This window comes from Haemorhous mexicanus, chromosome 12 (genome assembly GCF_027477595.1).
Source record: "Haemorhous mexicanus isolate bHaeMex1 chromosome 12, bHaeMex1.pri, whole genome shotgun sequence".
Classification (NCBI taxonomy): domain Eukaryota; kingdom Metazoa; phylum Chordata; class Aves; order Passeriformes; family Fringillidae; genus Haemorhous; species Haemorhous mexicanus.
In genome coordinates this window covers 2489516-2507014 of record NC_082352.1, presented here as the reverse complement: position 1 = coordinate 2507014, position 17499 = coordinate 2489516, and the positions used below count along the sequence as shown (strand labels likewise).

Genomic DNA, 17499 nt, shown 5'->3' with positions numbered 1-17499 from the left:
TGACAATCCCCATGTCTCTGAAAACCTCTAAATAAATAAACAACAATCTTAGGTGACAGATCTATCTGTATGCTTAATCAATGCCCTTAAGTAGCAGGAGAAATTGTCCAAGGACACACAAATAATGGATAAGTGATATGACTGACCCAAGCTTTAAAGGTATCTATTAATAATGATTTAACAGAAAAACATGTTATAAAGGAACTATACTCCCTTCTTGGTTCCTGGTTTTTATTATTTATGGGTTTCATATGAAGTTTTTGTTGGCCAAAAAAAAAAGAAAATTAAATTTTGAATCGAGATACCATTAACTGTAAAGTAAATGTAATGAATCTAAGATGAGAAAGAATAATAATAACTAACATGTAAAAGTCAGGTATTTTCATTCATGCTTTATGGCTCAAGGATGTAGTTCTTTAAAATGGCTGTTGCTTTCAGAGGACAACACAAGGTGCTTGGATCCTGCCAGGAAGTCCTAAATGTCCTAAAATATATTAGGATGAAACATGTATATCAAATATACCAAATATATTCTGAAGGAACCAAGGTGTTTTCTACCCTATGGGCTAAATGTTTAGATGTCAGTATTACAAAACCAGAAAGTAGAACAGTGAGTGATTCAAGTGGAGTGCCTCTATCCTGCACACAGATAGGAGGAAAAGTAGTAAATAGGATACACATGTATTATATATATTTAGATATTTACTCATCCCCAAGATATTAGTTAATAAGTATGGTATATAATTTTATACCATATATTACACACACACATGAATATAAAAATATATATGTTTTATATATACACTATATATGTATTTTATATACACATGTATAATATATACAAAATATGTAAGGTATATAATTATATACCTCACATAATGTTACCTATACATGAGTCACAAAGGTGGGGGTTTTACACACAAGCACTTTTTCATGTGCTGATTTAGCCATGATGATTTCCTGATGTGGACACTGCTGCTATGGAAATGTGCCTGGCAGCCCTTGGAGTCTGTCTGTCTGTCTGTCTGTCTGTCTGTCCTGCATTCCTGGGCAGCAGCAGTGCTGCTCTGGCAGGCTGCTGGGGAGGCAATGCTGCACCAGGGTAACTCTGGGGAGCTTTGCTGTGCCCGCTGCTCTGCTGGGAGGGCCTGAATCGTGCTCTGGCAGCTGCCTTGTCTGGAGTGCTCCTGTGGGGTGGCAGCTGCTGGTGCCTCAGGGGTGACACTGCTCCCAGGGTCACTTGTGAACAGTCAGTGTGTGAAGGCTGGAGATCATCAGTCCTTGTACTGACAAATAATGAATTTTCCCCCAGGCAGTTTCTGAGTTCTGTGCACTCCTGTAACTATTGCAAATGCTCTGTTGGTTTGGAGCTCTTAATGGCTGTAATGTATTCAGAGCAAACCTGTGAGTGCTTGACTCTTATTTTGTCAGCTGTCATTCCTCTAGCTTTTTACTAGCACTGAAGTGACAGCTTTGCATTTAGAAAAAAATATATTTACATATATTAAGAAGATTGTTGTCAGTCACTACTTTATGCACACCTTTGTAGAAGGGCAGAAAAGAACACATTCTTATGTGCAATGCAATTGATTAAAGGGTATCATGGGCTCCTGGCAAAATGCAAGATCATCCAAACTGGTGTGTTCCCATTAAACCTTTCACAGCCACACCCAATATGTTTTCTCAGAGGAAAAACCACAAATCCATGTCTAGCTGTAATCTCTGCTGATCAGGTTACGAATTCAGAGTGTAAGAACATGAGATCTTGCCTAAATTCAGGTCTTATGTTCCTCCCAGGCACATTAACTGCAAACCTTAGGAATTCTCAGTGTAAAGTCATAATCTTTTGTGCTCCTTGGATCTAACCTGGATGCTGCTCTATTGTCAGAGTGCTGGGTGGGGCTGGAATTGCTCTGGACAGCCTGGGAGTGGGTGGGGCTGGACAGGGATGGTGGTGAGGGCCTGCTGTTCACACTCTGCATGTCCAGAGGGTTTCACTTTGCATTTTTCCTCCATCTATCTCATGCCTATTGGAGGATGGGGTGTATTATTCACTCCTCAATCTCATGTTTTGGGTTACTTTCACCTGAATTGTCTTTACAGTCCACTCTGCCATTGTAACATCTGGTCCTTCTGCACAATTGAGGCCACGCTCTTCTGTGTAAAATGTCATGGTAACTGAAATCCACAAGTGATTAGTGACAGCATGTGATCAATGCTATTTGTAGAGTGTAGAATAGAAGTCTAAAAGCAGTTTGTCTCTTAGATGTTGTTAGTCACAAAGTGGGTATGCTAAAAGGAAGGGTTCAGTGTTAAAACTGTAGCTTGACATTAAAGTGTAAACATAACAAGGCAGGAACTGAAAAAGCTGAGGTGGTTACATCTCCAAGTTTGCTTGTAAACAGCAGCTGCTGAGACTGCAGCACTCTTGTGTTCATCAGAGATCTTTCAACGCCTCCTTCAACTCCTTTGCAACAAATCTGGTTTTAAAACAAATGGCTAAAACTGTCTGCACTCTGTATCAAAAGTACCCCATGACTCCTTTAAATACACTGGATATCTCTCACCTGGCAGTAATTCTGCCTTCTCCCCTGGCCAAACATCACTTGCATCAGCTGTGAGGTGGTTTGGTTATTCACACTCCACTTCCAAATGCAGAGGCCCAGCCAGCAGCCACTGCTCTGCAGAGCTGCCAGTGCCTAATTGTTTCTGGCAATGGCAACTGACTTTCTTAGGCTTTTTTCTTCCTTCTCCCTCCTCAACTGGCATTTCAGGGCAGTAGCTCTCATAATACATTAGCTTAATGCACTCTGAGCTTGACCACAGCTTCCATTCCCACTGCTGCCTGAACCACACATGGTCCTTGAACTCAGCATCCAGTATGAATGATTTAGACAGATGAATAAATAAGCCTCTAAATATCCATGTCCTTGCAACAGCAAAACCAGATGAAACCTATTGTTCAGAGCAGCCTATTGCTGCAGACACTGAGCTGGTGAGCAGATGGATTCACATTCACAGAATGTGGGGGCATGATTCAGGAAAGTGAAGGGTAACTCACTTGAGCAGAGTTTCAAGGACATGTGGACTCTGCCACAGTCACCTTCTAGTGACAGCATAGCCAGTGTAAGAGGCAGAGTCTGTCACCACAGTGTGGTTCATTTTTACTCAGCAGAAGGCTCAGTTCATCTGAAAGGAGGAGAAACAATGGATGATTGTGTAACAAGCAATTAATTCTGAAAGTCAGTCCTGCTGCTTTTGAAAGGCTCGGCTGGATGACAGCTCTTTCTGCTTTGTCAGACCTGAAAAGGGTCTCAGACTGAAACAAACCCTTCCTGTCCTGCTGTTCTGGGCATTTTCTGTGGGTTTGAGCCAGAGGAGGTCCAGGTGAAGCACACCAGGGAAATCACAAGGCTGAGGTGCCTCTGAGCCTTCTGGCTGCCTGATGTGCTTGAACGCCCAAAGCAAAACAATGCATCTTCACCCCAGGTGAACACTCAGAATGGTTAAATGGGGAAAAAAGAGATCTGTTATCTTCCATAAACCTGAAAGACTGGATTAAGACCTCCTTAGGTGTAAGAATAACTCTGTCATGGTCCCTTTCCAATTTGACAATTAAGGGTAGGAACTGAGTCTGATACAGTGGGGAAGGATTTTTTCAATACTCTTAAGAAAGCCTTGGGTGAATTTATGGAGACATAAACTCAGGGTTGGCTTACAGACATGAAATCCTATCCAGCAGGGTCAGCAGCTCTGCCTGAAGCCAAATGTTTTACTGGCCCCTCAGTTAAATGACTGAAGACGTGTCCCAGGGCTACTGTTGATTTTGGGGGGCCGAGTAGAAAACTGAATTACTCCTCTCTGCCTAGAGAAAGGAAAAAAGTAATTTTCTCTTGTCCTTTGATAGTGCACTGGGGTTCCTTTTATCTTTATGCACACAGACAGCAATGAACAGACATTTCCTCCTCTCAAAGCAGAGATGCTAACAGCCAGAAAAGCAGTTTCAGGTCATGCTAATATTCACCTGTACAAAATATATTTGCATGAGAAATGGGAGTGTGGGTAGGACTGGTGTCACTTGTCACATCTGAGCAGGGCCACCTCTTCCCATGCCAAAAGCTCTGAGGGTTTGCCTGCAGCAGCAGCAGTTTGGCTTTTCACACCCATCAACATTCAAACAGCAGCTGCATGACACAAAGTTTAATGGGAATTGGGGCATCTCTGTGAAAGGAAGTATATGGGGTTTTCTTGTGTGTTTTACACTTCACAGTACAAAATATCCCATGGAATTTCACTGTCCCACTGAACCATCCAAACCATTGAGCAAATAATTGAAAAAAGAACTTATCATGTAAATACATTCCAGTTTCTTAGGTTACAAATCTATTTACTATATGGAACAAACAGAATTATGGAGATCAGGAAGTCAGAAAATTCTTCAGGAAAAGAGAGATAAAAACTTCCCACATAATTGAAAGAATAGATTATTTTATATTTTTTTCCCTTTTCACCCAAAGAGCTATTGAAGGTGATCTTGTTTGGATGGTACAAAAATGCAAATAATTGTATGACAAGTGCATCTGAGTGTGCACTGACACATGTAGAGTCTTCCAATAAAGAAAGAGAGAAGTAAACCAGACAGAAAATAGTTCATTAATGACTAAATAAATATTTTTAAGTTTGGTAAGGCAGAACTTTGTGCAGAAAGATTCTTTGGAAATCAGCTTTAATTTTCAGCAGAGTATTATGAATTCAGGTTGTATCCAGGCTACTTTATGTGAACAATCTAAAACATTCCAGGGGCAAGCAAAGGTTCAGGTCCAGCTTGAAGAGCACACAGGCTCAGAGGTGCAGGCTGCCACCCAGCAGAGCACAGGCACTGCTGCTACATGAGCTTGGTTAGCTCTCCAGGATTTTTAATTTGGAACCTTTTGTCACCCTTTACAGCTGCAAAATCCTACACTTTGGGTAATTGCTCCTGATTTCATCTCCTGCACAGCTGCTCCAGGGGCAGATGGCAGTGTCCCCAGTTCATAAACATCACCAGCACTGCCACACTGCCACAGCAAATCTCAGCCTGGGCCCTTGCACCTGGCAGCTCTGCCACCTCCCAGGATCACTGTGTACCTTCAGAACATCGTGCTGCACCTCCCAAACAGCCTCTGCATTTCTGGCAGGCATCTCAGACAATTCCAGGTAAAATGGCATGGAATTCCCAACAATTAACCTTGTGGGAGTTCCTGTCTGGGTGTGGGGTGTTTTGCTTGTTTGTTTGTGGGTTTTTTTAAGGGTGTTGTTTGTTTGTTGCTTTGTTGGTTTTGGGGTTTCTCTGAGAGTTAATAAAATGATAGAAGCAGCTGCTAAGCAATAATACTTTGTGGTGCCAAGGGTAGTCCTTGTGTGAATGGAAACAACTTTTATTGGTGTTGGACTGGTTACACAGTCATTGCAAATGTCAAACAGAAAAATGATGCAAAGGGAAAAAATAATTTTTTAGTAAATTTACTGGAGTAATTGGTCCTGGTAATAATTGTCATATTAATTGTCATATGTAAGTAATTGGTGGTATCTTCCATAAATCTGTTTAATTCCTAATCTAGTTCAAAGTTGCCCTAATGATTTTAAACCTCTATGAAGTTGCTCCAGTTTACACCCTTTTGTATCTTCTTCCCTGTACCCGTTTTTACCAGTTCAGCACAACTCTCCTCAACCACTGGCTGTGATGTCACCAATTTTTGGACATTTGAAAATTCTCTACAGTTCCTGCAACATAAAATTCCTGTTTTACCTGTCACCACTTCACTGGCTCCACTTTGAAGGTCACTCTAACCCAAACACCTCATGTCCCATGAGGTAATGCTGTGCTTTGTGTGCTGCCAGCTGTTGTGGAACTGGGGAAGTCACTTTGGGATCTGGCCTTTGTGAGAACACCAGAAAGCCACAGTGATGTTCTGTTAGCCTCAGGGATTCAGACTGTAAACTGTAAAACATTACATGGGCAGGTCCAATTGGGCAGTCCTTTGGACTGAGAAGCAGTGGGGTACAATGATGGTTAAAAAATGGGTGTGCAAACCTATCCCAGCTGTAGCAAGTGCAAATTATGTGTTTTGTGAACCCAGATGATACAAATGTCCTCTCTGTTCTCAAAGGGAGCTCTAAAATAATCCCCAAAATGATGAAGACTAAAAATGTCAGTGTTCTTTTGAGGAAGAGAGTGAGGCACAGCCAGCAGGCAGGGACAGAGGCATCACAAACTGACTCAGCAAATAATGAGCTTTCAGTTCTTTGCAATGAAAATTTGGGACTGATTGTTTCACTGCTGGAAAAATGCATTACTTCCCAGGGTGATCCTTCTGTCCCAGTACATGCAGCCAAAAGGTATTTTGTCTTCAAAGCATGTTTTAAAACTAAAATTGATTTGAAACACGTTTTTCCTCTGGATGACAGGAGCTAAGAAGCCTCTCTCAGAAGAGCCCTTTCTGTTCTTCACCTGCTCCCATCAGAGAGGGCCATGCAATGGGGTGCAGGGTTTGGATTCTAAATCAGCCCACAATTGATGGATTTAGCAAGTGGAAACTGGTAACTTAGGAACATCACAATGGCCATGTCAAATTTAGGCTAAGGGGCCATATTATATAGATGTGATGCAAAAAAATTGACTCACAAGTTGAAAACTAATCTGCATCAATATTAAAATACAGTAATAAAAGGTAATAGTTTGCAGCTAGTTTTCCTCTGTCAGTAATACCAATTTTTTAGCCACATGTCCCCTGAATTGTGTCTCTGCTGAAGTGGGTACCCAGTTGTCACCACAGCCAGTGAGTGATATTGAATGAACCACTCATGGCCCAGGCTGGGTTGATGTTTAATGCTCTGCATCTATGATCAAGATGAGCATGACATAGAAACTTGTGCCAAACACAATATAAGCAAGACAGTTCTCATCTCTGGTGACTTCTTGTGTCCACCAGTTCCTCAGTACTTTTGCACTGATGGCAAGTACAGGAAAGTACAATAACCTTAAACCAGAGCACAGACCCAGGATGTCATTTCTGTACTACTACAGTACCTTGATAGCACTTTTATCCCTGCATTTTACCCCATTGTCCTTGGCTGTATTTGGGAATCATAATTTGAAAAGCTGGGGAAAAGTTTTTGTTTTTACCTCTACAGATGCTGCAGCTCTCCTTAGGAGTTGCAGATCTTATGTCTCCAACTTTAGGAACATTTCCAGTTTACAGCTTGCTTCAGTAGAAATGTGTTTGTTTGTTTGTTTTCTTATCAGAAGCACAGAAATAAAGCTCTGAATTAAGGGATTTTTTCTATTTTTAGCTATCAGGTTTTCAGATATCTTTCAGATTGTTTAATAGGATCAAGTGGCAAAAGTGCAGCTTCCACTCATGTTTCCATTTAGGATTGTACTGTTCTAAAAGGAAAGTATTTTATAAAATTGTCTGTGTAGTTAAAAAGTATTAGTGATATTTTGATTTTGTGCTCTCCCTAAACACCTGGGCATTTCTGGTTGGGATTGCTGCTCAGAGATGTGCTGTTCAGCCAGAGCACTCAGCAGGATGCATTGGAACTGTTTTCAGTCTACTATTAAATGTCCCACATTCTTTCTAAGAGAACATCTGATTCCACAAATGTGTTTACTGTGAGAAGAGTGATCATTAGTGCAGTTTGATGTACTCTTCAAATGATGCACAAAAATCACTCCAAATAGCTCCTCCTTTTTGCTTCTCTTTGCAGAGTGTGTGTTCCTCCCTTAGCACCAAGTTCCAGGCCAAATCAGAAATCTCTGGATTCACATTTCTTGCTGGATGTGTCTCTGAGGCAGAGCTGGAATTACAGTGACTGGATATTGGGCTACTTGTCAACATGGCTGCTGCAATAAAGCAGCATTTTGTCTTTAAATAAAAAATAAAATAAAATAAAATAAAATAAAATAAAATAAAATAAAATAAAATAAAATAAAATAAAATAAAATAAAATAAATCCCACAGTTAATTTACCTCTCAGAGCTTTTATTGTCTGGTCAAGGCAGCAGGGCTTTTCCCTTTCTCTGCTGCCCAGGGAGTGAGGGTCCTGTGGTTCCCTGTGTAACCACTGCCCTTGGAGCAAGTTTCAGGGCAATACACTGAGGTGACAACAAGGAAACCTGGTTTGAAAATTTCTAGAAACACATCATTTGTCATCTAATCATAAAAACCACTGCAGGTTCTCAGTAAGTGGAAACAGAACTCAGAGAATTCTCTCTTGTTAGCAAGAGTCAGTGGCAGGGAATGGGCAGACACCAACCCAGCAGCCAGGAGAGCCAGGCTTTCTCCTTAAGTTCCTGTGTAATTTAAAGCAATTTACTTTTCTGACAGCCTTTTTTTTCCTCTGCCCACCTTCTGTTTTCTAGATACCTGTCATCAGAAAGGACAAGGCCAGTTGTTTTGTGCAGAATCTAGAGTGATTAAGTTTCAGTTCTAGTGGGGCTTCTACGTAGAAGTAATCTTGTAGCAATTTTGCAGCTAAATCAAAATAAAGCTGGAAGCTGAAAACCTGTGAAGATCAGATGATTACAAAGCTGCTTTTCTTAAACCACAAAACTAATAAAGATTACTTGTCAATGAAGGCAAAAACAATTGCTGAAAGACAAATCCTCATTTTAAAGATGGAAACAGAGGGATTAACATGTTTGCAACTAAAAAGAGCAATTAAAAGATAAGAAACTTAGAATTAAAGAGCTCACAGAAACAAAGTGTCATAGAAGAACAATTCGCATTAAGAGTAGACAGAGATCATGGGGCTTTGGCTGGAATGTCCTTCAGTGAATTATCTTCACACAGGTTCTTGAGGACTGTAGGCTTCCCTATGTTATATAATGTCATTTGAAACAAGAAAGAAGTCAGGGGTATTTCAGGAAGTTCCAGCAAGAAATGCATTAAGTCTTGGAGCTAAAATCCCAGTTTGCATAAATGCTGTCAAAGCCAGCTGAATTGCTTCTGCCAGCTCTGAGCTGGAGGGCAAGTCTTCAAAACATCTGAGGACAGAGACTGTAAGGAAGCTTTAGAGAGGAGTCCACCTCTCCTGGAGAGATGCTCTGCATAAAGGTATCTGGGCATGTACCTGAACACAGCTCAAACAAGATCTAAACCAAAGCTCCCTTCTGAGAGGTTTCTTGACAGAGCTGCTTGTAGCAGCTTGATGAGATCCTCTCCAAAAACTGAAGCATCATTTTATTTATTTGCTAGAGAGCAAGTTTGGACTAGACTCTGCATGTCTGCAATGCAGGTGCATGGGAACTATGCAGCTATCATTTCCTAATCTATTATTTCGAGTGGAGAAGTGTGAGTTGGGATAAGCTGCTTGAAATGAAAGAATTAAGTTAGTAGGCATAATGGAAATAATTGAATTGGAGTTGTCAGCCTACATCCTCATACAGGAGGATGAGAAACTGTCAGGCTTGGAGAGAAATGGATCCCTTCCCAGTACAGATTCCATTTAAAAGGTGAAAAAATTATTCTTCATGTAACAGATGATTTCAAGCCATCATAAAGTAAATTGATGGCAGAAAGATGCTGGCTATTACTTAGTGGAGGAGAGGAACAAAAGATTCCAAGGTGTGGTTCTGGAGGTATTTCAGCATCCTTCCCTCCTGCCCAGCTGGAGTCATTAAAACATGAAGTGCAATGTGGAAAACTGTAGGGAGATATGGGGTAAACTCTTAAGGAAAAGGAGATGGGAACCTCTTTGCCTGCTTCAGAAAACATCCACACTAGGAAAAGAAATAGAATGAAGGAAGAAAAGAGCAGATTATGCTGTGCACTTAAGAGGGGGCAACTGCAGTGCATGTCCCTCAGTGTCTGGCACCACATACCTATGTGGTTATCTGGCATTTTTGATAATGGGTGGTGCATGTTGGTGCCTTGATCACTGACACTTCTTAAGGCATCCCACATGTGCAAGGGGATGCTGTGCACAAGTCTGGCTGCAGATCTGTCAGGCTCTCTCTTAAACTCCTGGCATTCTGGAACTCCCCAAGCCAGCAGCTCCCACCAAAGCTGGAAACAATCTCCAGTCTTTCTGCATGTCTCAAATCTGGGACGGCCAGGAGAACTCCTGGAGGTGCTTGTACAGAACCCAAATCACCCAGTCTCTTCCCTGGTTTGGACTGAGGCACTGGGCTCTGTGCCTGGGCATGTGCTGTTATGTTCCTGCTGATGTTGTGCTTCCTATCATTGGAAATTGTTTTTGTGCCTCAGACAACTGCACTAAACTGGCTGAGTTTGGAGTGGGAAAAAGACAGGATTTGCCTTCAAGGGTGCAGAGTCCCAGTGGAGAGGGCATTTTATTCTTGCTGTGTGCAGAAAGATTTCCTTTTTTATGAGTAGAAGTTTATTCACCTTTCACTGTTGTCCTGAGGTCTCAGGGTGCAGCTCTCAGTGCTGGAGTTAGTGGCAGCACAGCTGGCAGCCAGCTGTGCTCTTCTGCTGTCCCTGAGCCAGATGCTGAGGGACAGCCTCCAAGGTGCTTCTACTGATTCCAGGATGAGGACTTTCTGCACTTTTCCCTTCTGGAGGTGTCCCCTGGGCCTGTCTTAGGTGGGAATTTGTGAACAGAGAGCCACAGTAGGAATGCTTCTGTTCCTTCTTGGTTTGGTGAGAGAATTCTGTTTAGTTAGGAAAAGTCTGTAGACTCTGTAAAGATTCTAAGACAGGAACCTTAGTGCTGGATTTGGAAATGCTGTTTGTACATTTTAAAGCTTTGGTTTTCGTCATTCATGCCTGCAAATGAATATTTTACATATCTCTGGACATTCCTTGTGCTCTTATATATAAAAGCAGGGATGTAGTGGAATTGGACTATCCTGTAACATTTGAATACACAGAGTCACTAAATAGCTGGAGATAACTGTCTTTTTATAATACCACATATGTATTGGCAATCTGCATAATTGATTGAATAATCAGTTGGTTTGATTGCTTTTACTTGTGTCTACAACCAATTTCCTCAGAGATAAATCTCAGAAGTGCTGGGAAGGAGGTGGAGGAGGTAGGCACATGCAGAAAGGGAAGGCAGTTTGCACAGAACAATTTTTCTGCCTTTTTACTTCTCTGACAGTATTTGGACCCCTTCATTTAAGCATTTGAAACACTGACTGAGGTTCATGACTCCTGATTAATAATTTATATTCATTGTCATTATTTTCTAGAGATAAATCTGACTTTTTATTCTGAAAACCAACCAATCATCCAAACACAGCTGACTAAAACCCAGAAACACTTTGCAAAGAAAATCCAATGTTTCTCTCAGAAAGAAACACCTAAAGCAATGTCAAAACAAATTCTATTTCTGATTGGGAAGTTCTGTTAAACTCTGACCCTGTCAGCCCACCTTGGCTCTGTGTTGGCCCAGTTGAAGTCCCTGGGCTCCATCCCTGAGTGTTCTCTTACCTGGACTTTGTTTGGGTGACTTTTCCCCTTTGTCCAGGACTCTCCAGGCTCAGCTGACTCTGTATGGGCAGAGCTGCACTCCTGGGCCTTTGCCCTTGCTTAGGAAATTCAGTGTTTGGGCAGCAAACAGGTCTGGTACCTGGCCTACAGGAACTCTACAGAGGCCACTGTGGAGTCTCCTTCCTGTGGTACCTCCAAACAGCTCAGCCTAACTCCGGTCTCTTCACATTTGCTGTAAAAGCATCCCATGAGCCACGGCTTCACTTGTGGCTAATGCCACCTGTGCTGTGGTTATGTCATCTGTTCCTGTCAGTGGAACATTTCAGAGCCTAGGCATTGCAAGAATTAAAGCTGAGAGCCCTTTTGGAGAGGGCCAGACTGTCAGGCCTGGCTTAGCTGGACTCAGTTAAGGCTGAAGGAAAACCACTTAATTTTGTAGGCACCTGTAGAAATGAGAGCAATCCTCAGACTCCTCTGAACTGGTTGCTGCAATTGTTCTATTACAGAACTCTGCTGATCTAAACCAAATAAAATACAAAGCTGTCCTGCAGTGAAGTGCTGGGAAACAACACTTTGTGCATTAGGTAAACCCAGTGTTTCTAGGGGAAAATAATCTCAGCATTCTTTTTGCAATATTGACCTGTAACAACACCAGCATAGGGATTTTCTTGCCAAGCCCACCGGCAGCTCCCTAACAAATGAGGGGACTGCCAATGCAGCTGTACCAATGTCCACATTTTTGTACTGCTATTATGTATTTCTGTGGCTTGGGTGATGCCCAGCTGGGCATCTATTAGGCAGCAGCTACTGATTTTGCAGTTGCTCTTCAGCCCAGCTTTAATGTGGTGTTTTGGAGGAGTTGGAGGGATTACCAGACAATCTGAAAGACAGCAATTGGCATTTACTTGGTTTTGCACTGTCTTCACCTTTATCAACCAAACTCTGCTCTCAATTACCAAAGTTATCTTAGGATAGATCCTAAAAATCCCTACTGTGGCCAGAAGCTGGTTCTGACTCTACGAATAACTTCTCCAAGTTTGCTGTCACAATAGGTTGTGACAGCAAACATTAAAATGGGTGTGATTTCCAGTCTGTGAATGATAGCTGTCTCTGTGTTCCTCCATGTATGTTCCAAAGTAAACTAAGGGAAGTTCTTGTCTGTTATTCCTTTAAACTGCACCTTTAATTGCAGGATTTCTCAGCCATGATGGGCATGAACAGTGTTACAAAGTCACAGTCTGATTATAACATTCCAGTAGAGCTTTTCTTGAGCTGCAGCCCTTGCTCCAGGAGGGCTCTTGGTGGGTTTAATTGTTGTGTATTTTTTTCATTATGCATTCTTCCATCCAAGACACTGGACGTGTTGCCCTGCTTCCGTGTGTGCATGTGGTTTTCTGCCAAAATAGGACTAGTGACATGAGGATAATTGGCTCCTTTAATGCTGCATTTCTTTTTCAAAAAACCTTCATGTAATAACTACAAAAGGCAGTCATAAAAAGGAGAGCAGAAGGAAGTAAAATGTCAGGAATTGTTTTATTTCAATGACTGGAAGTAATTTTTAGCCACATTTGTTTTACTAGTGAGTGCCAAAATGATATAAATTTTGACTGATGTCAGTGTGCTCCATTTGTCAATTTGCTAGTTTGCTGTTGTGGGAGAAAATGCTGAAAGGAAGATTTTTTTTAAAATAAAATATTGAAGTACTTGTACCTGATACTAAATTTTATGGTCCTTTATTCCAGACAATTCTGTCATTTCTGGGACTTTGGTCTGCCTAAAGATGACAAGGTTAAGGACATTTCTGTTAACTCAGTTTTTTCTCAGTCAGGAAGCTATTTGCTTATTACTGGATTGATGTTTATCTGCTAGAGAACTTGAAATATATTATTTCTGCAGCTATACATGACTGCAAAACATGCCAATAATACAGTTTAAAAAAAAAAAAAGAAAAAGAGATTACTTACGGAGATTGGAATAATTGCTGCCTATCCCAATACTGACAGAGCTTCCAGAGATGAGAGGAAGATGGAAGAAAATAACTAAAAAGGGAAAAATGAAGAGAAAGGTCCTTAATAGCAGTTTGGTTTTGTTTGGTACCAGATGTGAGTTGAAGGTATGTTGAGTTAAGGTTCACCAGCTCTCTCTGGGCAGGACTGCACATCTCAAACCCTGAGCGCACACACAGCTGTAGCTCAAGTGGGGGGAAAACGCCAAACAAGCCATTGCTTCATACTTCTAGGAATCCCTCCTGTTCAGGAAATGATACTAATGCCTCTCAGATTCTAAATCCCACGTATAAACAACAATATGTTATATAAATATGCTAATTATTGTTAAGTCATTCACCAGTCTCTGAAACAGGCACCTACCACTGTAAAACCAAATAACTTCCCTGATTTGTGTGAGTGCAGTTTGAATGCATGTGTGTACCAAACTGGGTTGGAATAAATTTAGTCTAAAATCTGATACACATACTCCCCCTATGCACTTAGGCTTTAATATTTATAACTCGCTCTTCAAAGATTTATATTTACAGGCAACAAAATGCACACGAGTAAAACGTGTCCTAAATAACCAAATCTTTAGATTTCTAAAAAGAAATCTAAAGCTCGTTTGCTAATGCAGACGAGGATTTAAAGCCTGATTCGCGAGAGTCGCTCGCAGTGTCACAGACTTCGGCTCGGGGTCTCGGCGCTGCCCTGCCCTGCCCTGCCCTGCCCGGTCGGGAAGGGGCTGCTCCCTTCTCCGGAGGGGAGCCGGCCCACACAAAGTTTCGGGCAGGGTCCTTTGGGCTGTGGGATCCCCGCACTCTGCACCCGCGGCTGGGCGGCAACCCACGGGCTCCCGCGGCCCCTCCGAGCCTGCCTCCCCCGGGATCGGCCCCTCAGAGCCTGCCCCACCAGGATCGGCCCCTCAGAGCCTGCCTCAGCCGGCTCGGCCCCTGCTTTACCCCGCACGGCTCGGCCCCTGCCTTTTACCCCCGGCTCACGCCTTTCCCCAGCTTGGTTCCTTCCTTACCCCGGCTCGACTCGGCTCTTGCCATTCCCCGGCTCGGTTCAGGCTCTGCCTTTCCCCATCTCAGCCCCTGCCTCTCCCCAGCCCGCCCCGGCTCCTGCTTCCCCTCAGCCCGGTTCAGCTCCAGCCCCTGCCTTCGCCCATCCCGGCTCAGCCCCTGCCTTCCCCCGGCTGCCGCCTTTGCCCATCCCGGCTCAGCCCGTACCTTCCCCCATGCCGCCCTGCCCTGCCTTACCCCAGCCCGCCGCCGTGCCCGCTGTCTCCATCCGCCCCCGCCGCGGCTCCCCGGGGGCCGGCGGGGCCCCGCCGCCTCCTGCCGTGCGCGGGGCCGGAGCGGGGCCGGGCCGGAGCCGGCGGCCCCGGGGCTGGGGGCTGGGGGGCGGGTGACCCCCGCCCCGCGGGCAGGGCCGCACATGCCGGGGGCAGCGCGGGCGGGCCCGGGGCCGCACACGCCGGGGCTGACCCCGCTGCTCATCCCTCCTGCGGCAGCGCCCGGCAGCGGCGGGCGGCGGTACCGGGGCTGCTGCGGAGATTCGCTGCCTGCATGCGGAGCTGGAGGCGGATAGCGGCTCCGGAAAGCCGAGTCCAGCCCAGCACTTGGGCTGGAAGGGAGGGACTGCCTGGAGTAAACCCACGGGGATGGACGGGATTATTCGGCTGTGCGGAGGATATAATTCTCCGGGGCTGGATGGGGGCTAGCCGGAGGATGTAGCCTTGCAGTCCAAGCGAGAGCTAAATCCACTTTACAAGAGTAACATTTACTTGTCACCAGGGTCTTGGGGACTTTTCTCACTGTGCTTGATAAATGCCCTCGTGCTGGATACAGGGGGAACAGGGCTGCAGCAGGAACTGAAGAGTATGAGCTTTCATAACTGGTTGTTTACCTCTAGGAAAAGCATCATTAGCTTTTGAGGTAAAGAATGTGTGAAGTGAGGCTGCTTTTCTGGATGTTCTGTCAGCAGTTTGGGGTTTTTCATGATCCAAGTTCCACGGGCAGTTTCTGTAACCCACGCACTCATTAGCTCCGCAGGACATGCAGAGAGGTCCCACTGATCCTGCTTGTAGGGATGTGGAGCTGGAGCTAAAGAGCCTTCTTTACTTCCCTGTCCCTGGGTGGTTTTCACAGAATCACAGAATAATGAGGTTGGAAGAGAACTCTAAGATCATCGAGTCCAACCTATGCCCTAACACCTCAACTAGACTGCAGTACCAAGTGCCATGTCCAGTCTTTTTTTAAACACATCCAGAGATGGTGATTCTACCACCTCCCTGGGAAGAGCATTCCAGTACTTTATTATTCTTTTGGTGAAAAACTTTTTCCTAATATCCAACCTATACCTTCCCTGACATAGCTTGAGACTGTGTCCTCTTGTTCTGTGAATGCTGCCCGGTGGAAGAGACCGACCCCACCTGACCACAACCTCCCTTCAGGAGTTTTGTAGCCTGGAGAGCAAGTTCTCGCCATCAGAACGGCTTTGCTGTCAGTATTTAGGCTGTTCAGCTTCTCTGTTGTTTAGCAGTGATGGATGCAGAGCTGTCATGAAGTTTGGAGTCTATGTAAAACGTGGACTCCCTGGTAAAAAGTTTCATGCTGTTACTGATCACCTTCTTTTTATTTGCTTTTCTTCTTAAATCCAGGCGAGCATTAAGGGAGTCTAAGGCAATTGAAATGGGGGTTTATGGGAATTTACAGGTGTGTTTCCTTATGGATCACAGAAACCTGTACCTGTTGCCAAAACTATAGTATCTTGGTACCCTAAAATCCCTTAGAATGCTGCTGCAGAAGTTACCTTGTAATAAATTTCTTCAACTCCTCAAAACATCTGACTCCTTGAAAGACTCCTCGTTTATAATTTCAATAAATGGAAACTGCATGGCTTCCTTTTAGGGGTCTTTGTTGTTTGGTTATGGCATGAAGGTGTGAATCTGTACACACAGAGAAAATCTGATTTTCTGTCTCTTGGGTTTTGGTTACATACCCCATGGCCTCGTTCTGCCTGTCAAGAATCATGTGTGTGTAATGCTGCTCTTTAAGATATCCAAATATTTTCTCCACTTTAAAGTTCAGGAATTCCTAATGTTTAGTAATTCTTAGAATTTTCGTGATGACATCTTTGTTCAATGGCACCTCACATTTACTCACAGTATCAGTATTAAGTTTAGTCCTGACAGACTTGGGGTCTTAAGTCTGACTGAGATATCCATGCTCAGACAATTAAATAAGCTCACAAGTTGTGGAACGTGCCTTACTGACTTTGGATGCAGGGGAATTGCTCAGTGTTTGCAGTTCTGAAGAAATCTCTCAGCTTGGATTTAGAGCCCTTTCTGTGAGAGTTGTCCTTTTGCTGCAGTAGGAGTTGCAACTGCTTCTTAGACAGAGAACATTTGTTTCTGGGTCAGACAGCACAGTGCCCAGCAGGATCCATCAGAGCCTGCAGGAACATCCCCACAGCTGAGGGGAACCTCTGGAACCAGCAGTACCCGCTGTGCCCAGCTGCAGTGGACTGGCATGGTGTGGGCTTTGCTCACCCCGCTGATTTCCAAATCTGCATCACATGCATATGGAGATGGGGTCGTTTTTTACCCTTTTTCCTGTGTGTTTTTCAGCTTTTAGACTTTCCTGTTTTGCTCCTTATTCTGTGCAGCTGAGTGGAACCTGGCTGTGGAGTGGGACTTGGGCCAGATTTGTGTTTGCACAGCCAGTGCAGCAGTGCTGTGTTGTGTCATGGGGATACTTTAGGTAGTTTACATCATTAGTTGTTTCTTCTGGTAGCATCTGCTTTTCTGTTTTGGTAAAACAGATTTGTATTAAAGAAAACTTGCCACAAATAAATGATTTAACACATAGGAGTTTGCTTATTGATGCCATTTGGGAGAGCTGGAACAAAAAAAAAAACTATTCAGTATTCCTGCTGCTCCTATCTATTGACTTTGGGTTAGTTTGTCCTTCTTGGGACATCACAGAGCAGGGGAGACCAAGGCAGTGCCTGTGTGAACCTGAGTGGTTCCAGTCTGAATTTTGCCATCTTGTCATTTTTTCCCA

The 17499-nt window shown here is 43.7% G+C and overlaps 1 protein-coding gene across 2 annotated transcripts in view; it reads right to left on the bottom strand.

Annotated features, from left to right (window-relative positions):
- BEAN1 (brain expressed associated with NEDD4 1) overlaps positions 1-14789 on the bottom strand; it is a 52731-nt gene extending 37942 nt beyond the window's left edge. The window contains exons 1-2 of one of the 2 annotated variants that reach the window (XM_059857752.1): positions 14692-14789; positions 13406-13480 (exon numbers count right to left, since the gene is read on the bottom strand). In XM_059857752.1, coding sequence (XP_059713735.1) covers positions 13406-13480; positions 14692-14722 — 106 coding nt within the window. In that variant the 5' untranslated portion in view covers positions 14723-14789. Of the gene's footprint in view, positions 1-13405; positions 13481-14459; positions 14526-14691 lie in introns of those variants that run through there. The other variant, XM_059857753.1, reaches the window with a different exon arrangement.
- Between the last annotated feature and the right edge of the window lie 2710 nt (positions 14790-17499).